We start from the raw sequence: 25,357 nt of genomic DNA, 5'->3' as shown, positions 1-25,357 counted from the left end.
GAGGACACGCTACTCTGGTGAAAGTTTGTGTCCATCAGACCAACAGTTACAGAGAAATAAATTCATATTGATCGGATCAAGTGTTTCACTTATCAAATTATGGAATGGTTTCAGAGATGTCGAGGTGCAACTTTTTTCGATTTTTCCAAGATGGCGCCTGTACTACGTGACCAATGGCGTCATAATTATCATGAGAACAATTCTACAGGAGGAGCCACTCATATTCTGAAAATTTCGTGTTCATCGGATGAACAGTTGCAGAGGATTTGTTTTCCCCATGCTGATTAGATCAAGCGTTGTACTTGTCGAATTATGACGTCATAATGGAGGCACCTATGACAATCAAAAACATATCGTATTCCACATGGGGTGTACTTGACAATGAGCCATGTTTCAATTTTTTCCCGTAAAGCGGTTTGGCAAACATAGAGGTGCAACGTTTTTCCAAGATGGCGTCCATACCACGTGACCTATGACGTCATAATCATCAGCAAAAAAAAAACTACTGGCAGAGGCGCTCCTTCGGTAAAGTTTCATGGAATAGGACCAACGGTTGCTGAGAAAATGAATTTTTAAAATGCAGACACGGCACACGGCACACGGATGCACCCGAATGCTTAACCCCGCTTTTCGTTTCGCGAGCGCAGGGTAAGAAATCCTCTTTGGTTTACTTACAACCTCAGGTGATTCCACTTCATAACTCTAATTGTAGACTGTAAATAGAATAACGAGATATAATTTAAAGGAAATAATAATAATAATAACAATAATTATAATAATAATCATCATTATCATCATCATCATCATCATCATCATCATCATGACCAGTACTCTACCAAGAGTGCCGGTTCTGCCAAAGTCGTTCTTTGGCTCGTGTTACAATCCTGAATGGGTCGCCACTCTGACACAGGATACTCGACTGAAGGTGACGGGGATTTGTAATTTGTTCAGGGTGCCTGCAATAGCTCGCCGACTCTTTGTGAAGAACACCGTGGGGTCTTTTACCCTCCAATTTCTAATGCTGGCAGACGGGATGCCCAGGTTAAGGTCCTTCCGATGGACGGCACACACACTGATGAATCACCCTGCCTTTAAAACGCAACGACGGCAGTTTATATCCCTTTCAGGATTCAAACCCAGACGAGACAGTTAAGAGGTGACTGTGCTTCCCTCTCGGCTACACTGCCAGAAACCAATCATAACGGGATTTTTGAAATTTTGAATTGCAATAATGTGCAATAAATTTTTACGGCAACTGTCACCACACGACTACCCATATGAAACAATATGAAATTGAATTGTAGTACAACCTCAATCTAATAAACCCATTCCAGTGAAGGCTCTTACGTCATGATTTCCTTGAATCAGGATTCCCACCCACAATACACCTTTGTACAAGGAAGGTCAGGTGCTCTCACATTCAAGGCCAAATGAGCACGATGACCAGAGCATCACCCACAACAGAGTGCTGATGATCAACCCGAAATAAAATTACGGCAAAACTTCCAGAATTCACAACCAATTTCCACAACTGACGTTTCACTTACGACAGCATCTCGAGAAGCATGATGACAGGTATTTCAACTGACTTGTGATTATTTTATAGCAAAATGTAAATTTGAGTTTTTGTTCCTCTTGGAATCGAGATATCAGAATTTTTAACCACCGACTCACCAGTGGATTCAAAGAATTCCTGCTCGAATATCCGACTCTCCAAAATTTTAGCCGAGTCAATGCCTTCATAATTTCAGCAAGATTTACACAGAAAGCATAAAGATGCGTGGACCTCCTGATAAATTATAATTGACCCAGTACACTCAATATTGCTGTGATGACAAATCAAACACACAATGCGAAAATAAGGCCTTGCATTAATGTTCGAGGTTATGTAAAAAATTATCGATACCATACAGTATGTTAGATAAATGCTTGTGACAACGTTATTGGACAACCATTCGACTTACCTGAAACACCCCAGTCTTGAAATGAAGGTCAACGAAATCCGTGTCACCGACAATCTCGACACTGAGAACAGACATGTAACAATACATAAGACACACCAACCACTTGCTGTGATTGTTACCAACATATTAATATGTATATACAGACTTGGCATTTAATATGGAATATTTTTTTTGTGGGGGTGAACTTACTTTTCAAGATGTCTTAGAACCAAAAGTTCATTGGAATTATGTTGAAATTATTCTAGATTTTGTTAATGTGACCTTTAAAAGAAACAAAAACCACATTTGACATTTCCAAACAAATAAATTGATCCTTGAAAGTGATGTAAACTGATATCGAACTCAATTCATGGACAGTACTGTGTTAAACTTCTGTACGTTTTCCAGAAGTATCTCTTTATTTTGCACATTAGCCAAAAAATTTTTAAACAAAAACAAAAGTTAAAATACGACTGGGATTACGGACAGTAAAATTACAGTTCAGTACTTCGTGTAACCCCGACGAGCATTCAGGAGAGCACGTACACGTTGAGGCATGCTGTTCACGAGATTTGCCAAGGTTTGGACAGGAATCGCTTGCCATGCAGTGACAATAGCCTGCTGCAATTCACGCACAGAGGTCGGCTGCTGGTCCAAGTGGTCGATTTGATGCGTTAATTCTGCCCACATGTTCTCTATCGGATTCATATCCGGGGACATGGCAGGCCACTCCATATGCTCTACACCACGGTCAGCAAGAAAGTGTTGGATCATGCGAGCACGATGAGGCCGTGCATTGTCATCTTGGAAGACAAAGTTTCCTCGAAAGGCTGCACGAGCAAATGGAAGCAATGTTTCTTCCAGAATGGCCCTGTACTTGAACTGGTTCAGGTTTCCATTCAGAACAACCAGGTCAGTTTTGCCCCCTGCATGAAAAGCAGCCCAAACGGTCACCCCACCACCTCCAGCTTGGACTCTTGGCACTATACAATCTTTGTTGTAGGCTGCATGCACTTGTCTGCGCACTCGGACGCGGCCATCTTAACAATAGACCAGAAATCTAGACTCGTCACTGACGATCATGTGATTCCAGTGTCCTGGCTGCCATTGACGGTGCTCTCTGGCCCACTGCAATCGGCGCTGGCGATGTTGTCTGGTCAGGCATGGCTTTCTCAGGGGACGCCTGGCACGATAGCCTGCTTGAACCAGTCATTGGTTGACTAGCCTTCTGGATACAGGCACATTTGTCAGTTGCTGCCACTCAGCCCTAAGCTGATTAGCTGACTTGGTACGGCCATTGCGGACTAACCGGTGCAGCTGGCGATCATCCCTCCTTGTGGTTCTGCGGGGACGTCCTGGCCTCGGTATTGGAGTAGGGACACCCCTCTGAGCATTTCGTTTCAGGATCTTTGACACCTGACCTTGAGTGATGCCATACTGCCGAGCAATAGCACGCTGTTTCATGCCATAATTTTGTAAAGCCACCACTCCATGACAAACAGCATTGTCGAGTTGACGGACCATCTCCAGAGGAAGCGGCAATAACTTTTGGAGATGTGCAGCAGTTGTTTTCCACTAATACAGAACGCAACAACCCTTGTATACCCGTCTGTGAAGCCAATCGTCAAATGTACCTGTCCGTACATTTTGCCACGCCACCTGTGATATAATCCTGTTGTTGACTTCTTGCTGCGACAGACAATCAGTGACATGGTTCTTTTAACAAATAAATCACCAAAGTGTAAAAGAAACTCACCAGATTGATATACTGAGTTAAGAAAGTAAACCCAAGTCAAGAAAAAAAAATATTCCACATTAAATGCCAAGTCTGTATATATATATACAGGGTGTCTCAAAATACATGGAACCCATGTCACTGCTAATAATTCTGCCAATATTAATGTTCTTGTTCTTTTTTTTCAGATTTGAAGAGAGGAGACCAGAACAACAAATAATTAATCAATCAAAATGCCTTGGACAAAGGAGGAAAAAATATTTTGCGTCACTACTTATTTGGAGACTAAATCATTCAAAACGGTGCAAGCAAAATTTCGCAGGAAGTTCAACTTCAACAACTATCCCCAGAAAAACCACATTTATCGTTGGGCACACAAATTTCAAGCCACTGGATCAGTAAACAACCTCAACAAGAAGGCAGAAACACCCAGTTCTGGCAGGAAGCTGAATGCAAGATCTCCTGACAATGTGAATGCGGTGAGACATTCTGTCGGAAGGAGCCCGAAAAAGTCCATCCGAAGACGTAGCCAAGAGCTGGGTCTTTCACGTGCGTCAGTGCAAAGAATCTTGATCAAGGATCTTCAGCTGTACCCATACAAGATCCAGATCAAGCATAAACTCACACCAGCTGACATAGCAAAACGTGTTGTGATGTGCCGGTGGTTCGAGAACAAGATCGAAGAGGATCCTGACTTTCTTGATGATGTTTGGTTCAGCGACGAAGCACACTTCTTGCTCTGTGGGCATGTCAATAGCAAGAACAATGTGTTCTGGGGCACACAAGCCCCAGGCGAGGTGCTTCAGAGGCCCTTGCACTCCGTGAAATGCACGGCCTGGGTGACCATCTCAAAACATGGCATAATCGGAGCGTTTTGGTTTGAAGACGCAGACGAGGAGGCAGTCACTGTCACAAAGGAGCGTTACATTGTGGTGCTCAACAAGTTCTGGAGGGGACTTGGGAGACGTCGAGGCGTGAATCGAGATGTGCAATGGTTCCAACAAGATGGGGCAACTCCACATACAGCCAACATCACGATGGAGTATCTGGACCACCGATTCCCTGATCGGCTGGTCAGCAGGCGCCGCGAACCCGAGTGGTCTCCACATTCACCCGATCTGAACCCCCCAGATTTTTTATCTCTGGGGGTTCTTGAAGGACCACGTGTATGAGAATCGTCCTCAATCCATTTCTGAACTGAAAGTGGGCCATCACCCAGAAGATTCGTGCCATCAGGAAGGAAGAGTGTGTCAGGGTGATTGACAACTTCGCTCGTCGGCTTCAAGTGTGTCTAAGGCGCAAAGGCGGTCATATGGAACATGTGCTCTAATAAATGTATCCTTTGAGCTGGAGACCTCAAATCTTCAGTTTTTCAATTGTTATCATATCAGCTTCCAGGAAATGTAATCTTTTTTGCAGTTTCTTGTCTGAGTAATAAATTATTATCATGTTAATGGGTTCCATCTATTTTGAGACACCCTGTATATGTATATATATTGTAACGAATTTGAGAAAGTATAACGAATGTGAGAATTATGGTTTTGTAGTGTGTAAATGTCACCCTCCGTAATGTAAAGAAAGGTCGAAGCTCGTCCTCTTAGTTAATTCCATAAACCTACACACAGGGCACCATATATCCTTTTAAATAGTTATTCCCTTATTCTATGTAGTTTAAGGCTGTGTTTCCCAATAGTTTGACTCTCCATTGCACCGAATTAAATAAGAGTAGGTCCCATCTGCAAAGTGGCAGGTTTGGATGGTTTTCGCCGCAAATGGACTCCATTGAGCACGCGGTCGGTTGGAAGAAGAAAGGCGTGTCTCCGCACCTCGTCACAGAAAGGAGGAGCGAGTCGGCCCCGCTCAACCAACCCAGCACGAAGGGGTTTGGCTTGAGCGGGTGGAGAGATAACGATCTGGGAGGTTTGCGAAGGTTCAAGGGTGGGGCTTATATAACCCGCGGGAGACGCCCCCACCTCAGAGAGGAGATGCGCTGGAGATGAGCAGATGAGTCCAAGCAGCTGAGATACATGCCGCGCTGCAGCGGAAATACGGGCCGAGGCAACGCAAGGAGCGCGCGACGCAGCAGTGCGTAAAGAGGAACTTCGCCCGCGCAGTTTGGAATCGCGGGAGTTCGCACGACCACGGCTCGGCTTTTTGATGGCGGTGCCTTCCGGCCCGACCGTGCCCAGTCCCCGCTGAACCTTCCTTGCCTCTCAAGCCATCCACCCCAAGCCATTCATTCCTGCCTGCATTCCCCATGTAAGTGTGATCGTTCGTCTGTCTTTCACGTTGTCCTAAGATATTAATTAAGCTTGAATAGTTAAGCTAATAATTGCAGTGTCTCCTTCCATTCTTTCTGTCTTTATTTTATTATCCTTCCTTCTTCCTTGGTTATTTTTGGTCTTGTAAATAGCAGTAATAAATTATATTTGTTCTTCCTACCATCGTCTTCTTCTTCACATTCGGTCGCTTTAGTGATTTCCCCCATTGAGGGCCAGTGGTGCGATTCGGCCGACGAAGATAAATTGGGTCAGTCTTGGTAACCGGCTCACGGTGCAGTTCGCTTCGCTCGGCGCAACTAGTCCATTACGCTGCGACCGTGGGCGGGGAGTATTTCCTTGCGTACCGGTGGGTGTTGGTATTTAGGTCGTAGGACGGTTGGGCCTAATACCCTACCCAGCGCTGACCGGGCATGACGTCATACCCCCAGGACCACGTCGGTCAGTCATATAAGCGAGGGGACTAATCCCCCCTTTGGTAAGTGGGGAAGGCCGACGTTGGATTCCGTAACAATATATACATATGTATATTGCATGTATATGTATGTATGTATGTATTATATATATATATATATATATATATATATATATATATATATATATATATATATATATATATATATATATATATATATATATATATATATATATATAATATATATATATACATACATACACACACACACACACAATATGTTTGTGCATGTGCATGTGCATGTGCGTGTATGCTGTGCGGCTGCTCGGCCATGTGTTCCGTGTTACCTCCCCAAACTCCAGTTGCGGTGCCTCTCAGAGTCTCGAGAAGGAATGCGGCAGAAACATTTGTTATTTTCAGAGTTCTAATAAACCATGGTAAAACTACACCAATGCAATTGTGTAGAACAAAACAAGTAATTGTATTAACAACTCTCACATACACAAGAATAACATGCTAAAAGTACCATGAAAATATCACTTGCATAAAATGAACAATACATATGATGGCACCATCATTCCCCAATGCTTTCAAAGCAATAAACTTACGACATGCCAAAAGTGAGTGGAATGCAACATTCCCCAAAGTCCTTGCATGAATCCCCACGCTGGGTGAAGGTCGAGGTCGTGCGGAACGACAAGAACAAGCAGGTATCGGCGCGGTTGCGGACAAGGAGTTACGAGGTGAGAAGTCGGGCAACTGGTGACACCGTAACGATCACCCAAACGTGAGCACAATCCATGCTCCTCCACCCCCTTCCCCCATACATACATGCAGTCTAGTGAAAAAGTAAATACACCCCGTGTAAAGTTTTGAATTTTTCAACATATTTCAACATACAGCTATTTGATCTTCATTTCAACAATGTTGACAGATAAAGGTGATAAAATAACAAATATCATGAAACATTTACATTTTGTAGTCCATTGTATAATTGAAATAAACATAAATGCAAATTTCGCATGTGGAAAAAGTAAGTACACCCTTGGCTCTAAGAGGTGGTATTGCCCCCTTTGGCAGAAACAAGCTCAAGTAGGCGTTTCTTATAACTGTCTACCAGTCTGACATCGACTGGGAGAAATTTTTGCCCACTCCTCCATGCAGAATTATTTCAGCTGTGCGATGTTTGAGGGGTTTCTTGCATGCACAGCTCATTTCAAATCCCTCCACAAAATCTCCATGGGATTTAGATCTGGGCTTTGACTTGGCCATTCCAGAACCCTCCATTTCTTTCTTTTCAGCCATTCCTTGGTGGATTTACTGGTATGTTTAGGGTCATTGTCATGTTGCAAGGTCCACCTTCGGTTGAGCTTCAACTCTCCGAAAGATGGCCTCACATTATCCTCAAGCATCCTCTGGTACAATGAAGAATTCATAGTGGATTCTACGATGGTGAGCTGCCCAGGCCTTGATGCAGCAAACCTGCCCCAAACCATAATATTTCCACCTCCATGCTTTACAGTTGGTATCAGGTTCTTGTGGTTAAATGCTGTCTTTGGTTTTCGCCAAACATGTCTTCTGGTACTGTGGCCAAATAGCTCGACCTTTGACCCACCTGTCCAGAGCACATTGTTCCAGAAGTGCTGGTCTTTGCCTTGGTGTTCATTGGCAAACTTTAGTCTTGCCCTGATGTTCTGTCTGGACAGCAAAGGTTTCCTACTGGCACACCTCCCATGTAGATCAAATTTGTGCAGCCTCTTTCTAATGGTAGACTCGTGCACTTTGACATCAAAAGTGGCAAGAGCTACCTGTCGGTCCCGTGATGACATTCTGGGGTTCTTGGAGATTTCTTTCAGCATCTTGCAGTCTGCTCTCGGGCTGAACTTGCTGGGGCGGCCTGGCCTGAACAAGTTGGCAGTTGTTTGGAATCTTCTCCATTTGTAGATGATCTTCCGGACAGTCGAATGATTGATTTCAAATTGTTTGGAGATCTTTTTAAATCGCTTCCCAGACTCGTAGGCATCTATAACCTTCTTTCTGAAGGCCTCAGATAACTATTTTGATCTAGGCATGGTGACACCGCGCACTTCAACAACAAAGAGCAAACCAAACTAAATGTCTGAGGTTTAAATAAGACAGGTTCCTCCAAGATCCTCTCTAATGATGTTCTAATCATTTGCACCTGAGCTGGTGCACCTGATTCTAATTTTAGGTATTTGAAGTGGTGATAAATGTAGGGGTGTACTTACTTTTTCCACATGCAAAATTTGCATTTATGTTTATTTAAATTATACAATGGACTACAAAATGTAAATGTTTCATGATATTTGTTATATTATATCACCTTTATCGATCAATATTGTTGAAATGAAGATCAAATAGCTGTATGTTGAAATATGTTGAAAAAGTCAAAACTTTACACGGGGTCTACTTACTTTTTCACGTGACTGTATGGTACATTTTTTACATGATACGACTTTTCATACGACACCTATTTACACATATGTAGTAAAAAGATTTAATACATAGAACTTGGAAGAATAATGTATATTCGAACTTTGTCCGACCCTGTTTTTCTCTTAGAGATTGAGAAGCAACCGATCTCCTCAGTCACGCGAAGGCATATTATCTATAAGAAACAGAAGGCTTTGGTTATTTTGTAAGAGGTTAGAAATCTCTGTTTTCTCCATGACTTGACATTTTATGGCTGAGAGAGTTGCATATGAAGAAAGAAAAAGAGCTGACCCGACGAGTTGAAGACACAAAATGCCTGTTATCTTTCTTGAACCTTACCTGACCCCACTCTTTGATCTCTGACTATATAAAAAGCTATGCCACAGCACCCTCGGAGAGTTCTTGGTTCACTTGTGATGTATTAAATGTAGTGTTGATCTGTGTCGAATGTAGCGTTGTGATTTCGCTTTATTCGTGTATGTGTCACTCAAATGGAAGTGTATTCTGTAAATACCTTTGGTGGAAATTAATCAAGTCTTACCATATGTCATTAAATCATTGATTGTCTTCTGAGACGAATATATATATAACCACCTTTAGAGGCCATTTTTCCCCGCAAAGCGGGGGTTGGCCTTTTTCGGGGACCGTGGTTGTTGTTGTTTTTCAGTCCCCTTTTTGAAGCAATGTTTTACGGCCGGATGCCCTTCCTGCCGCCAACCCTTTTTGTCGCCTTTTACGACAAGCAGGGAATTACCAGTAAACTGGTACTCAATTTGCCGACCTCGGAAGGATGACAGGCTGAGTCAACCCCCCTGGCGTTAATTCAGCGATCGACCGGGATTCGAACCCAGGATCCTAGGATCCTAAGCTGGCACCCTAGCCGCTAGCCCAACACCAGGGCTCAAGTGTTGTCAAAGTGGACATTTAAGTGTCCTAAAGACGAATGTGGACATTTAATTCTCTTGAGTCTTGTCAAATCAATTCAAAGGCTATTAAAAAATTCCACAACACCACTCAAAATACAAAAACACACACACTCATGCAAAAAATCATTCATGCAAAAACACACACCCTCACCGACTCACTCACTCACATACACAAAATAAGAAATAATAAAAGTTTTAAAAAAAAACACACAACCAACCAACCACCTGCGCTGACCAACATGCACCACTCATGCTGTTCAAGCTGTTACACGTTCTCCACGTTTTCAAAGTTAAGTCATTGTTCACAATTGTATTTTGTCGAAACTGTATTTATCTTTCGGTGTGTGAACCTAAAGTGTGCCCCTTGGAAGTTTCTCGGTGTTTATCTTTCATAAATTAATCGTTTGTTTGCCACGCGTGTGTGACCTTGCCTCAGGCCATCCCATCGCGCGCCTCTGTCCACGTGAGCTGTCCCGCCCCGCCCTTATCTCCTTGCCTTCCACCTTTTCCCCTGTTCACGTGACTCGTGGTTGTCCCTCTCGGCTCCCTCTCCCCATTGGTATTTTTGTGAATATAAGATTGTTCTTCATGGTTCTGTTGAAATATGTTTAAACTTCCCCCTGCAGTGTTTTATTCAGTGGTTTTTTTTTTTTTTTTTTTTTTTTGTATACAAGATCGAGGCTCGTGAAAGAGCTAACATTAATCACACAAAAAGACAAACCGACACACAAAACACAAAAAACAAGGGGAGCGGTAGACAAGATGGGGAGAGAGGGGGAAGGACACAAAAGAGAGGGGGAAGGACACAAACACAACATTTGAGAGCAGGGACATCGGGAGGACTTGGGGGGAGGTGGGAGAGGATTAAAACATATGAACACTGCAAGGACTCTGGGGTGAATTACCGGGGGTAGAAAAGATCAAGGTTTTCGATGGGGGAAGATAAGAGATGGTGGTGAACAGCTGTTTTAAAGACCTGGAGGGAGGAGTGGGATTGAAGGGAGTGGGGGAGTTTGTTCCAGAGGCGGGAGAAAAGGGGAATGAAAGAGTGAAGGTGAGCAGAGAGCCTAGACTTTGGCAGTTTAACCAGAAGAGGGTTGCAGGCAGATCTTGTGCGACCTGAAGGAATATTGGGGGGACAGAGCACAGAGAGAGCTGGGGGAGCAAGGCCGGAGAGGAGTCGGTAGAAGACAGAAAGACCACCAACCTGCCTGCGGTGAGTGAGTGAAAGGCCCTCGGCGTTGACTACATCGCAGGAGATTCCAATGATTCTGAAAGCTTTGGCCTCAACAGCGTGAAGCCGAGCAAGGTGTGAGGCAGGAGCACCAGCCCAGAGGGGGGAACAGTATTCCATTGAGCTGCGGATGAAAGCCTTGTATGTGGTGAGGAGCTCAGGTGTGCCAAGGAAGGACTTCGCACGACGGAGGATGCCCAGTCGGCGACTGGCTTTGGAGGCCAGCTTGGAAATGTGGTTTTCCCAAGAAAGATCATGGCAGATAGTGAGACCCAAAAGCTTGAGCGACAGAACTTCTTTGAGAGGATTGTTGAGAAAGTAGATGGGAGGGTTGTCCAGTCGGTCCTTTCGGAGAGACATTGTAAGAGTGTGAGATTTGTCAGGATTGAAAGACATGTTCCACTTGTTTGACCAGTCTGTGATTTTGTCCAGGTCTGCAGAGAGTGAGGAGGCTGCAGACTGCCGATCTGAGGGATGAGGAATGGAGCGACAGAGAGTAGAGTCGTCAGCAAAGAGATAGAGAGGATTTTCAAGAGAGTCAGAGAGATCATTGATGAAGACCAGAAAAAGCACAGGGCCCAGAACACTACCTTGGGGAACTCCAGCCTGAACAGGAAGAGGAGATGAGAGAAACCCATTCAGGGCCACACGTTGACTACGACCAGAGAGGAAGTCCGCCAGCCATGCGTGGAGATTTCCATGGATACCAAAGGAGGAGAGTTTGGAGAGCATAGCAGGGTGCCAGACCGTATCGAAGGCACGTGAAATGTCAAGGGAGACAGCTCTAATTTCCTGTTTGGCGTTGAGGACCTCCAACCATTGTTGAGAAAGCAGAAGCAGCATGTCCAGAGTAGAGTGACCAGGTCTGAAACCAAATTGATGATCAGAGATCAAGTCATTGGAGAAGAGGAAAGATTTAATATCTGAAGCAATGATGGATTCCATGACTTTGCTGATAATTGGGAGAAGGCTGATTGGTCTGTAGTTGCTGGGATCTGTTTTTGCACCTTTTTTGTGCAAAGCGGTGATCGGTGATGTTGGCTGATTTCCAAGCAGATGGCAGATGACCTTGAGCAAAAGAGAGGGTGAAGAGAACAGAAAGAGGGAGTGAAAGTGCAGAAGCACATGATTTTAGGACCCGTGGGCTGATGCCGTCAGGACCAGTTGCAGAATCAGAGTCGAGGGTTGCCAGAAACTTTTCCACCTTGTCAGGAGGAAAGGACACAGAGTCCAGGAGCAGCTGGGTACGACTGGGTACGGTGGGTACAGAGAGGGATGGGTTTGGGACACAAGATTTAGAGGCAAACACAGAGTTGAGGCATTCAGCTTTTTCACGTGCGGAGTCAGCCGTTAAGCCGTTTGAGGTGAGGGAGGGGATGGAGGGGGAACAAACACCAGAAACAGATTTGACCAGACGCCACCAGGATTTGGAAGAGGGAGACAGATAAGAGAGTTCGGTCTTGAGAATGGTGAGATATTGTTTCCTGGCTCTCCTGAGGGTGGACACACACTTGTTTCGGGCTTTGTGAAAGGAAATGAGATTTCCTTCCGTTGGATTTGCTTTCCAGGAGACGAAAGCAAGTTGTTTCAGGGCAACAGCCTCACCACAAGATTCCATGTACCATGGACGGGAGGAAGGGTATGACAACTGAAGACGAGATGGTATAAATCTGTGCATGAGAGAGAGCAATTTACTTTGAAAGAATTCCCAGGATGAGTTGATGTCAGAGGCGGTAGAGATGGGAGACCAGTCCAGATGATTGATGGCTGCTTGAAGACCGTGCCAGTTGGCCTGAGTGAAATGCCAGACTCGTCGACGCTGAGGAGGCTCTCTGAGAATGGTCAGAGAGATGTCCACTTTGACAAGCACATGATCAGATGAGCCGATTGGAGCAGAAGAAGAGCAGCAGACATTTTCAGGGAAGTTTGTCATAACCAAATCCAGAAGAGAAGATGCTCCGTTGACTGAGATCCGGGTCGGGAAATTGACAGATTGTGTCAGTCCCAGTGAGTCGCAGAAGTCCTTTGCTGAAGAGCCATGGCTGGTGAGAGAGGTACCCACACCCAGCCAACTGGCATGGTGACAATTGAAATCACCACATATGAGGAAGAGAGAGTTGGGATGGGTAGATAGAAGTTGGTCCATATTATCAGACAGTGAGATGTAGATGGAGTCATCACTGTTTGGTGGACGGTACAACACACATATGAACAAAAGGTGGGAGCGAAGGGGAAGCCGTAGCCAAAGGTATTCCTGGGGGTGAGGTGGAGAGAGGGCAGTGCAGGGCGAGTGAGGAAGAGAGTTTTTTATAAAGATAGCAACCCCCCCTCCAGGACGAGGCTCAGGTCTATCATACCGGAGGAGGGAGTAACCTGGGAGAGATACCAAGGAATCAGAGACATCATGAAGGAGGAAAGTTTCTGTTAAGCAGATCACGTCTGGTTTGTCAGAAGCAACCTGTATGGAGAGATCAGTCAAGTTTGAGCGAAGGCCCCGGATGTTTGAGGTCCATACTGTTAAAGAAGAGGAAGGGGGAGCATCGGATACAGAACAGGGGGAGGGAGCAGTACGGTATGATGTGGAAGAGGAGGAAGAGGTAGGGAGAGCTGTTGAAGGTGCGTCAGAGATTTCAGAACAGCTTGGAGAAAGGGAAGTATGGGGCGGACAAAAGGTTTGATGGTGAATGGGTGAGGCGCAGTGAGGTGTTGTTTGAGGAGGGGGAAGAGTGAGGCAGAAGGTTGAGGGAGCTGAAGGTGAGAGTTGGAAGGGGGAAGAAGCGGGGAGGACGCTTTGAGGAGGAGGGGTTAGAGCGGAGTCTAGGAGGGGAGGAGTGAGGGAGGGTCTCAGAGGGGAGGGGTGTGGGGGGAGTTTAGGAGGGAAGGGGCAAGGGGGGAGATCTGAAAGGGATGGGTGATGGGGAAGATTTGGAGGGGAGGGGCAAGGGGGAAGATTTGAAAGGGATGGGTGATGGGGAAGATTTGGAGGGGAGGGGTGAGATTGGATTTTGAAAAATGTACGATTAATGGGAAACGAACATTTCTTGCAAAATGAGATTCTTGCGACCTTTGAGTCAAAAATACGTTTGAGGATGCTGAAGGATGGGTGGAGTTCTGGAGAGTTTAGGGAATGAATGAAAGATGCACTATAAGAGATGGAATTTTTTTTTGGAATGAATAGATTTGGTGAGCAAGTCGAAAGCATCCTTTTATAGAAGAAGAAGAAAAAGGTGTTATAGAATATGACAGAATACCATTCTTCAGGGGACAGATGGACCATTTTTTAACGACGTGAACAAAGAACGAACGAACAAATAAGAACGAAACGGATAAGAACAGAGAAGGGAATATATATATCAATTTTTTTTTTTTTTTTTTTTTTTTTGAGTTGGGATGAAAACAAAGACAGAGACCGAACGTGGAACGTGAAAAATAGAGACCGAAAGGAATTGCGAGCGCCGAAAGGAAACCGACGATTCTGTACACAGGTATGAAAAACCAACACCAAGAATACTATTAGAGACACACCAATAGTTACATACACACCGAAAGAAAGATAAAGTTTCGACCTGTGGTAAAGCCGGTATTACGACAAAAACACAATTGTGAACAGTTACTTATTAACTTCGAAAGCGTGCGCGCATGCACAGCTTTGAAGAGACGTGACGTCACGTGACTTCCCGATACGAGAAGAGACGTGAAGAGACTTTGAAGAGATTTAAAACGTTAGACAAGTGGTCGATGTTCGGGGAAGTTAGGGGGAGAAGAGAAAATCTAAGAAATAAGCAATACAGCGAAGGAAAGAACTTAAATTCAAAGAACACCTATGGGGGTAGGGAAGCCGAGATAAACTAGGCCGCGCACGCGGTGGGACAGAAAAGGATTAAATTATACAAAAGTTTGCAAGAATTGCAAATCAACACCAACTGGAAAACACCCTGCAACACATGCACAATAAAAAAACGAGTCGGAATTGACGAACACGAATGGAAAAAATACTATAACTTTTGCTGCCGTGCAGAGAGCTCCAAGACGTTTCCTTGCTCCAGGGACCGGAAACGGAAGTTCAACATGCTGTTTATTACAACATGCTGTTTTTCTTCCTATTTAAAAGGCTCCTTTCAATTTCCTCTTCAACTCATTCCATTTCAAAAAAAAATATTCAATCTCATAATTCTTTCTCACTACATGCTCTAAATTCTCATTCATTCCACCCCTCCTCCATCGTTCTTCAACGGATCGCTAACTTTAAAATCACACCAAACCCAATTTGTTTAAAATGTTCATCTTTCATTAATCATCCACTTTCTAATCTCCCCCCTTGCCCCTCCCCTCCTAAACTCCCCCCTTGCCCCTCCCCTCCTAAACTCCCCCTTGCCCCTCCCCTCCTAAACTTCCCCCTTGCCCCTCCCCTCCTAAACTCCCCCCTTGCCCCTCCCCTCCTAAACTCCCCCTTGCCCCTCCCCTCGTAAACTCCCCCCTTGCCCCTCCCCTCCAAATCTCCCCCCTTGCCCCTCCCCTCCTAAACTCCCCCCTTGCCCCTCCCCTCCTAAAGTCCCCCCTTGCACCTCCCCTCCTCAACTTCCCCCTTGCCCCTCCCATTCAACCCCCCCCCCCCAACCTTCTACTTTCCTCTGCCCCCCCTCAAAAAACCCCTCACTGTGCCTGATCCATTCAACCAACAAACATTTCGTCTTCCTCATCCTTCCCTTTATTGTAACTCTTGAGTATTCTCTGACATACAATCAACTGCTCTTCCTACCTCCCCCTCTCATCCTTCATCTGACTCTACCCCTCCCCTCCCCTGGCCTGCACCCGATGCTCCCCTCTCTCCTCATTAACGGTATGGACCTCAAACATCCAGGGCCTTCGCTCAAACCTCATTGATCTCTCCATTCAGGTTGCTTCCGACAATCCAGACTTGATCTGCTCAACAGAAACTTTCCTCCTTCAAGATGTCTCTGATTCCTTAATATCTCTTCCTGGTTACTCCCTCCTCCGGTATGATAGAACTGTGCCTCGTCCTGGTGGTGGGGTGGCTATCTTTATCAAAAACTCTCTTCCTCACTCTTCTTGCACTGCCCTCTCTCCACCCCACCCCCAGGAGTACCTCTGGCTACGGCTTCCTCTCCGCTCCCACCTTTTGTTCACATGTGTTCTGTACCGTCATTCAAACAGTGATGACTCCATTTGCATTTCGCTGTCGGACAACATGGACCAACTTCGACAAACTCATCCAAAGTCTCTCTTCCTCATATGTGGCGACTTAAACTGTCATCATGCCAGCTGGCTGGGTGTGGGTTCCTCTCTCACCAGCCATGGCACCTCAGCAAAGGACTTCTGCGACTCATTGGGACTGACACAATCTGTCAATTTCCTGACCTGGATTGCAGTCAATGGAGTATCTTCTCTTCTGGACTTGGTTATGACAAACTTCCCTGCAAATGTCTGCTGCTCTTCCTCTGCTCCAATCGGTTCTTCTGATCATGTGCTTCTTAAAGTGACCTCTCTCTGGACATTCTCAGAGACCCTCCTCAGCGCCGACGAGTCTGGCATTTCACTCAGGCCGACTGGCACGGGCTGCAAGCAGCCATCAATCATCTGGACTGGTCTCCCATCTCCACTGCCTCTGACATCAATTCTTCCTGGGAATTCTTCCAAAGCAAACTGCTCTCTCTCTCATGCACAGATTTATCCCATCTCGTCTTCAGTAGTCTTACCCTTCCTCCCGTCCATGGTACACTGAATCTTGTGGTGAGGCAGTTGCCCTGAAACAACTTGCCTTTGTCTCTTGGAAGGCAAATCCAACTGAAGGCGATCTCAGTTCCTTCCACCAAGCTCGGAAGAAGTGTGTGTCTACCCTCAGGAGTGCCAGGAAGCACTATCTCTCCACACTCAAGATTGAACTCTCAATCCTGTCTCCTTCCTCCAAATCCTGGTGGCGTCTGGTCAAATCCGTTTCTGGTGTTTGTTCCCCCTCCATCCCCTCCCTTACCTCAAATGGCTATACAGTTGACACCGCACGTGACAAAGCCGAATGCCTCAACTCTGTGTTTGCCTCAAAATCTTGTGTCCCAAACCCATCTCTCCCTGTTCCCACATTTCCCAGTCGAACCCAACTGCTCCTGCACTCTGTGTCCTTCTCTCCTGACAAGGTGGATAAGTTTTTGTCAAACCTCGACTCTGATTCTGCAACTGGACCAGACGGCATCAGCCCATGGGTCCTAAAATCCTGCTCTGCCGCTCTATCTCACCCTCTCTCTGTTCTTTTCACCCTCTCTTTTGCTCAAGGTCATTCGCCAGCATCTTGGAAATCAGCAAACATTACCGCTTTACTCAAAAAAGGTGCAAAAACAGATCCTTGCAACTACAGACCAATCAGCCTGCTTCCAATTATCAGCAAAGTCATGGAATCCATCATTGCTTCAGATATCAAATCCTTCCTCTTCTCCAATGGCTTGATCTCTGATCATCAATTTGGATTCAGACCAGGTCATTCCACTCTGGACATGCTGCTTCTGCTGTCTCAACAATGGACGGAAGTTCTCAATGCCAAACAGGAAATCAGAGCTGTCTCCCTTGACATATCACGTGCCTTCGATACAGTCTGGCACCCAGCTCTGCTCACCAAACTCTCCTCCTATGGTATCCATGGAAATCTCCACTCATGGCTTGCGGACTTCCTCTCTGGTCGTCGGCAACATGTGGCGCTGAATGGATTTCTCTCATCTCCCCTTCCTGTTCTGGCTGGAGTTCCCCAAGGTAGTGTTCGGGGCCCTGTGCTATTTCTGGTCTTCATCAATGATCTCTCCGACTCTCTGGAAAATCCTCTCTATCTCTTTGCTGATGACTCCACTATCTGCCGCTCCATTCCTCATCCCTCAGATCGGCAGTCTGCAGCCTCCTCACTCTCTGCAGACCTGGACAAAATCACAGACTGGTCAAACAAGTGGAACATGTCTTTCAATCCTGCAAAATCTCACCCTCTTACTATGTCTCTCCGAAAAGACCGACTGGAAAACCCTCCCATCTACTTTCTCAACAATCCTCTCCAAGATGTTCTGTCGCTCAAGCTTTTGGGTCTCACTATCTGCCATGATCTTTCTTGGGAAAACCACATTTCCAAGCTGGCCTCCAAAGCCAGTCGCCGACTGGGCATCCTCCGTCGTGCGAAGTCCTTCCTTGGCACACCTGAGCTCCTCACCAAATACAAGGCTTTCATCCGCAGCTCAATGGAATACTGTTCCCCCCTCTGGGCTGGCGCTCCTGCCTCACACCTAGATCGGCTTCACGCTGTTGAAACCAAAGCTTTCAGAATCATTGGAATCTTCTGCGGTGAAGCTAACTCCGAGGGCCTTTCACTCACTCACAATAGCAGGTTTGTGGTCTTTCTGTCTTCTACCGACTCCTCTCCGGCCTTGCTCCCCCAGCTCTCTCTGTGCTCTGTCCCCCCAATATTCCTTCAGGTCGCACAAGATCTGCCTGCAACCCTCTTATGGTTAAACTGCCAAAATCTGGGCTCTCTGCTCACCTTCACTCTTTCATTCCCCTTTTCTCCCGCCTCTTGAACAAACTCCCCCACTCCCTTCAATCCCACTCCTCCCTCCAGGTCTTTAAAACAGCTGTTCACCACCATCTCTTATCTTCCCCCATCCAAAACCTTGGTCTTTTCTACCCCCGCTAATCACCCCAGATACATTGTTTTGGAAATTCCAACTTCTTTCCTGGAAGTCCTTGCAATGCTCATGTGTTTTATACCTCTCCCACCTCCCGCCAAGCCCCCCCTCCCACATTTCTCCCGATGTCCCTGCTCTCAAATGTTGTGTTTGTGCCCTTCCCCATCTCTCTTCATCTTGTCTACCGCTCCCCTTATTTTTGTTTTATGTGTCGGTTTGACTTTTTGCGTGATTAATGTTAGCTCTTTCACGAGCCTCGATCTCGTATACAAACCCCCCCCCCCCCCCCCCCAAAAAAACAAAAAAAAAACACATTTATGCAAACCTCAACTTGCACTGTTGGACGTGCCTCCATGTCCAGTGAGCCTTTCAAGGCAACCTAGGCCACTTTGTCACACATCCTCCTTTCTGTCCCACACACTCCAAGCCGATCAAGAGCTACAGAAAAAAAATTGCCAATATACTCTCTGCACCCCACCTCAAATGGCTGACAAGAAACTCGCCCACCCTTCTCCTGGCACTCTGCCTGCAGCTCATTGTAGAATACATATATGAATGAATATGAATGAATGAATGATCGTTTTAAGGCAATTTTCCCCGCTAGAGCAGGGGTTAGCCTTGCGGGCCCCATGACAATCATGGTTCCCTGTTTGAGGCAATGTTTTTATGGCTGGATGCCCTTCCTGACGCCAACCCTTGGTCACGCTCTTACGATGCGCAGAGATACGGTGTACCTATTCTAAATCGGGGTACACACCGGGATCATTCATCCCAGCAAGCTGGTACTCAATTTGCCGACCTTGGAAGGATGACAGGCTGAATCAACCCCCCTGGCGTTAATTCAGCGATCGACCGGGATTCAAACCCAGGATCCTAGGATCCCAAGCCGGCACCCTGACCGCTAAGACAACACCAGGCTACTGTAGAATACATATATATATATATATATATGTATCTATATTTATATATATATATATATATATATATATATATATATATATATATATATATACACACATTACATACATATGCACAGTCAAAATCTTAATATACCTGACGGTGACACCACCATTCTTGAATTCCTGCTTCACCTTCAAGATTAGAGATCTGAGTTTGTTGTACTTGAAGGACCATGGACAATCTTGACGTGTCTGCAAAGTGGGAAAGAGAGTATTTCATATTTGCTGATACCTTTTCATAACTTTAAGAACCGTCAAAATAGTGCAAATCTTCATGAGGAGAGAATATTTTGCAGTGTAAATAGTAATTTTTAAATGCAAACTCCAAACCAGATAGAAGAACAATGCTATCAATAGTCGCCACCTTTTTTGTTTCAATCCTCATTGCACGACGACTTGAACAGTGTTATGAATGACAGCTCTTCATGAAGTACAAGAGCTCAATTCGTTCTAATTTCCAATATTTCAGCTTTTACTGTTAATACCTGCAATCATTTGTTTGGCACAATTTACATGAGCAGTTGCTGTCGCAAAATACAACTTATACTTGTCACAAAATAAAACATTTGGAAACTGAATACCGAGACGTAGTCACACTACTGATTGGTCGTTGATGTGTGAAGGGCTGGTGTCTTGCAGGGCAGGTGTCTGAAAATTGAAGGCCACACTAAGACTCCATGATTGCATACATAAGTGAAACAAGTGTTACGCCGAGGTCCCCCGTCGGTGAAGTGATGCGAGTTGACAAAGTGGAAGACGCAGAAAACATGGAAGAGTCGATAATATTTGCGAGTGGGTTGGAGAAAAGGAAGGATAGTATGAAGTTGTGTTTGACACACATTATATATATATTTGGAATCATTGCTGTTCCCTTCCTGTTCAGGCTGGAGTTCCCCAAGGCAGTGTCCTGGGCCCTGTGCATTTTCTGGTCTTCATCAATGATCTCTCTGACTCTCTTGAAAATCCTCTCTATCTCTTTGCTGATGACTCCACTCTCTGCCGCTCCATTCCTCATCCCTCAGATCGGCAGTCTGCAGCCTCCTCTCTCTCTCTGCAGACCTGGACAAAATCACAGACTGGGCAAACAAGTGGAACATGTCTTTCAATCCTGATAAATCTCACACTCTTACGATGTCTCTCCGAAAAGACCGACTGGACAACCCTCCCATCTACTTTGTGAATAATCCTCTCCAAGAAGTTCTGTCACTCAAGCTTTTGGGTCTCACTATCTGCCATGATCTTTCCTGGGAAAACCACATTTCCAAGCTGGCCTCCAAAGCCATTCGCCGACTGGGCATCCTCCATCGTGCAAAGTCCTTCCTTGGCAGACCTGAGCTCCTCACCACATACAAGGCTTTCACCCACAGCTCAATGGAGTACTGCTCTCCCCTCTGGGCTGGTGCTCCTGCCTCACACCTAACTCGTCTTCACGCTGTTGAAACGAAAGCGTTCAGAATCATTGGAATCTCCTGCGATGAAGCCAACTCCAAGGGCCTTTCACTCGCTCACAGCAGGCAGGTTCGTCGTCTATCCATCTTCTACCGACTCCTCTCCGGCCTTGCCCCCCCCACCCCCCCAGCTCTCTCTGGGCTCTGTCCCCCAAATATTCCTACAGGTCGCACAAGATCTGCCTGCAACCCTCTCATGGTTAAACTGCCAAAATCAAGACTCTCTGCTCACCTTCACTCCTTCATTCCTCTTTTCTCCCACCTCTGGAACAAACTCCCTCACTCTCTTCAATCCCACTCCACCCTCCAGGTCTTTAAAACAGCTGTTCACCACCATCTCTTATCTTCCCCAATCCCAAATCTTGATCTTTTCTACCCCCGCTAATTTCACCCCAAATCCACTTTTTTGAAATACCAACTCCTGTCCTGGAAGTCCTTGGTGTCCTTGTGTTTTATACTTCTCCCACCCCCCCCCCCCCCCCGCCTCCTCCCCCCCAAGCCCTCTCTCTCCCACACATCTCCCGATGTCCCTGCTCTCAAATGTTGTGTTTGTGTGCTTCCCCTTCTCTCCCCATCTTGTCTACCGTTCCCTCTTTTTATATATTTTGTTTGTCTGTTTGATTTGTTTGTGAAATGAATGTTAGCTCTTTCACGAGCCTCGATTCTGTATACAAAAAAAAAAAAAAAAAAAAAGGTTCATCAGTGAGTGCCTGGGAATGCCTGGGAATGCCTTTGGCAAAAATATATCTTTTTTTGAAGAAAAAATAAGTTCGTTTTTTGGGGATAAAAAAAAATACGCTCTATAGTGCCCAAGCCTTTTTCAATTAACTAGCAACGGTACCCACCCTATGGGCGGGGCTTCAATTGGGAGGCCCAAATGAAAAGACAAAATATCGGAAATTGAAGGCTTTTTTTTGCATTTCAAACGATTTATGTAAACATCCGTGAAATCATATCACACGCAAATCATCAAAATCTAAACGGTATTTGTAGAATTTCAATAAAAGCCACATCACTGTTCATATCAGTAAATATTATTCCATCGTGTTTGGAAAAACTGGAAAATTGGAAAAATTGGAAAAACAATACAGCCTATTTTACTCCAGGGGGTCCCAGGATAATCCACCCAAAATTTTGTTGCGATCGGTTCAGCCATTTTTGCGGTACCTGGGAATGGACGGACAGACAGACTGACATTTGGTGAATTATAGTAAGATGACAGTTATATTATACAAGTACACATTTGCATAAATAAATACAAAACAATTAGATATTTGAACACAAATAAATAAAAAATTCCAGAAGTGCACGAAGTTGGTAGTAAGGCTTCTTCTTCTTCCTGATCGCCATCACACTCAACTCAAACGTGATGAACGGCACATTCACCAGCATTTATTCAACAAAAAGGTGATGAACCCCCTTCCACTCCCACCACTCCCTTCCTCACCCCTCTCCCCTCCTCTTCCCCCTCTCCCTCCTCTCCCCGCCCAGCAACGACGGGTACTCCTGCTCATGTTTAATAAAACGTAATCACTGTGATGAAATATGAAGAACATTCGGTTGTGGGACGGCACTGAGAAGTGGATATAACGGAGTGCAGGGTCGGAAGGAGGGGAGTTGTTGGCTGAGTTTCTGTATTCTGTGAGCAGACACTTGAGTAAGGTATGAAGGGGAATGTTAAATGGTGATTTGCTTGCTCATAGATTAGTGGGAAATGCTATTACGTTCTTTCTCTGTAGTTGTCATATTATCTTTTTATTCTGTGTTATAGGGTATGTGGAGATAGATTTCAATAAAGCCTCATATCTGGAAAAGGGGTCTCGACTTGATTTCATAACAATCACTGTGTGGGGTATCGTGTTCAATAAGCTCTCCAGTACAGTGTGGAATGAATTGTTTCTTTTAAAGGACATTCATGTTTGTTGAGGTGAGATATTTATTCTAAAAGTTTCGTATCAGAGTAAAAAGGTGGCAAGTTTCAATATTGTGGATACATTTTGAGATGTGTGGAAAGATACAGGGTTCAGGAAATTTGTGGTTACCTCCAGAGGCTGAACCATCTCATGTTAACGAGATCTTTCCAGAAGAATCTCTTTGTACAACCATGTTGTAATTTTGATTTGGTTGTGGAGGGAAAGGCTTTCATAAATGTTCTTGGAGTGCATCCTTGCTATAATTCATGGACCAGTGTTTGTTTTTTTTTCACTTGCAAAATCGAATATTTATCTCGTATATATTTGTCGGGTGCGTTTCTTATTCTGTCTGTCTGTCTGTCTGTCACTCACCTCGATCACAATTCCAAACCGATCGTCATGAAACTTCACCAAGTCGTAGAGGTCGTCACAATTGAGAAGCCCATTGATTTTGAAGTCAAAAGGTCAAATGTAATCTCAAGGTCAAACTTCTAAAATCATCAATTTTCATCTGAAAAATCGTCAATTTTCATCCCATTGACTTGGACATTGAACATCATTTGCACATTGAGTCACTAAATTAGGAAACCACCTATTTTGAGGTCAAAAGGTCAAATGTCAACTCTAGGTCACACTTCCAAAATCATCAATTTTCATCGAAAAATCATCACTTTTCATCCTATTGACCCGAGCTTTGATTAAGATTGTCAATTTTGATCTTGATGAAATGGACAATTTGCTAGATCAATTGCAACCTTTTTTTCCATGAGGGCGTGGGGGGTGGATTTTGCAAGTATCGTGCTCTGCAAGACGTCTTCTTGTTTGTTTGTCATGCTACTCCTCCTATAGTTCTGGCCCAATTACATCCAGACTTTCTACATAGGATCAGCATGACCCCAATTAATGCATAGGGGTGTTTTTATCTATGCCGGTGGTCTTCGGTGGAGTGGAGGACGAGTCGCAAATTCTCTATGTAAACATGTATCGTGTAGCGTCGCCTCCACATGAGAGAGGGTATAACAAGTCAACACCCTTTATATTTTACGTACTGTACAGTATTTTTGTCTCCATGTTTTCCAGTGCAGTGAGGCGTTTTGAATTACAAGCAGCCAGCGTGTTTTTGCTCCATGCACGTAACCAGGGTTATTATTTTATTTTGTTTTTGGGAGCGCTTGAGACAGCTTTCAGTTGCCTATACACCGCTCAAATAAAGGTATGTGTCAGAATAACGTGTTGCACGATTAGAACAAAATCACCCATCGGGCGGGTACTCTGCGAGTATATATAAATGGTAAAGTGATGAGAGGTGAGAGGAGAGCCAGTCATTTGCTTTGCATGTGTACAGTGCAGGTGCTGATGCAAGTGCTGGTGCAGGTGCAGGTGTGCTTCATGCATCGCTTGTGCTTTTTCTCTTAAATGAATAAAAGTTTGGACTACACCAGCCTGCTGGTCATTGATTGACGAAAGAACTTTCGGTTTTATGACAGTCTGCCATTTTGTAATCAGTTTGATCATCAGTGTTATTTTTCATGTATTAATGAGTTCAAACTCATGAAGGTTCCAAATCATAAGGGAATTTCAGTGAGGATATATGGGAGAAGAATGGAATCCTTTGTCTCACAAAGGATGATGTTGTGGATGCAAGAAAATAAATGTCACTCAGTGGAATGGAAAAAGTTGTGGAATTTGCTATTATTAAAATGAAAGCTTGCAAGTCAATGACGTATTTGTTCTTTTTCACCGACAATAGACCAAAATAAAAATATAAATCTCTCATCTTACCAACTTAAGCTTCTTCAGTTTCGGCTTCACTTCTTGAGGCTCATCTCGAAGTGGCAAAAGTGAATGGCCTAAATAGTGAAAAACCCAAATTAGAAATCAAAATAATTATGTAATACAACATCACAAATCTTAATACAAAATGAAATCATGCCAATTCAGTTATCAGGTTCATAAATAGACACTTGTAAAAGACACACCCAAATGAAACAAATATCTCAAAAACTACCTACAAAATGAACTACTCAAAAACTACAAATATCTCCAAAAAAAACCTAAAAAATAATAATAATAATAATCCCTGACCCGGATCTCAGTCAACGGAGCATCTTCTCTTCCAGACTTGGTTATGACAAACTTCCCTGCAAATGTCTGCTGCTCTTCTTCTGCTCCAATCGGTTCATCTGACCATATGCTTGTAAAAGTGGACATCTCTCTGACCATTCTCAGACATCCTCCTGAGCATCAACGAGTCTGGCATTTCACTCAGGCTGACTGGCACGGTCTTAAAGCAGCCATCAATCATCTGGACTGGTCTCCCATCTCTACCGCCTCTGACAACTCATCCTGGGAATTCATCCAAAGTAAACTGCTCTCTC

At 44.8% G+C, this 25,357-nt stretch overlaps 1 protein-coding gene across 1 annotated transcript in view; it reads right to left on the bottom strand.

The window, feature by feature from the left end:
- Positions 1-25,357, bottom strand: part of LOC137414570 (uncharacterized) — a 94,321-nt gene that overhangs the window by 60,212 nt on the left and 8,752 nt on the right. The window contains exons 11-13 of the mRNA XM_078786269.1: positions 24,762-24,829; positions 19,713-19,810; positions 1,965-2,025 (exon numbers count right to left, since the gene is read on the bottom strand). Of these exons, the coding sequence (XP_078642395.1) occupies positions 1,965-2,025; positions 19,713-19,810; positions 24,762-24,829 (227 nt within the window). The remainder of the gene's footprint in view (positions 1-1,964; positions 2,026-19,712; positions 19,811-24,761; positions 24,830-25,357) is intronic.

This window comes from Myxine glutinosa, chromosome 11 (assembly GCF_964187855.1).
Source record: "Myxine glutinosa chromosome 11, kmMyxGlut1.1, whole genome shotgun sequence".
NCBI lineage: Eukaryota > Metazoa > Chordata > Myxini > Myxiniformes > Myxinidae > Myxine > Myxine glutinosa.
The sequence above is the reverse complement of the archived record's forward strand: the minus strand, read 5'-3'. Positions and strand labels throughout refer to the sequence as shown.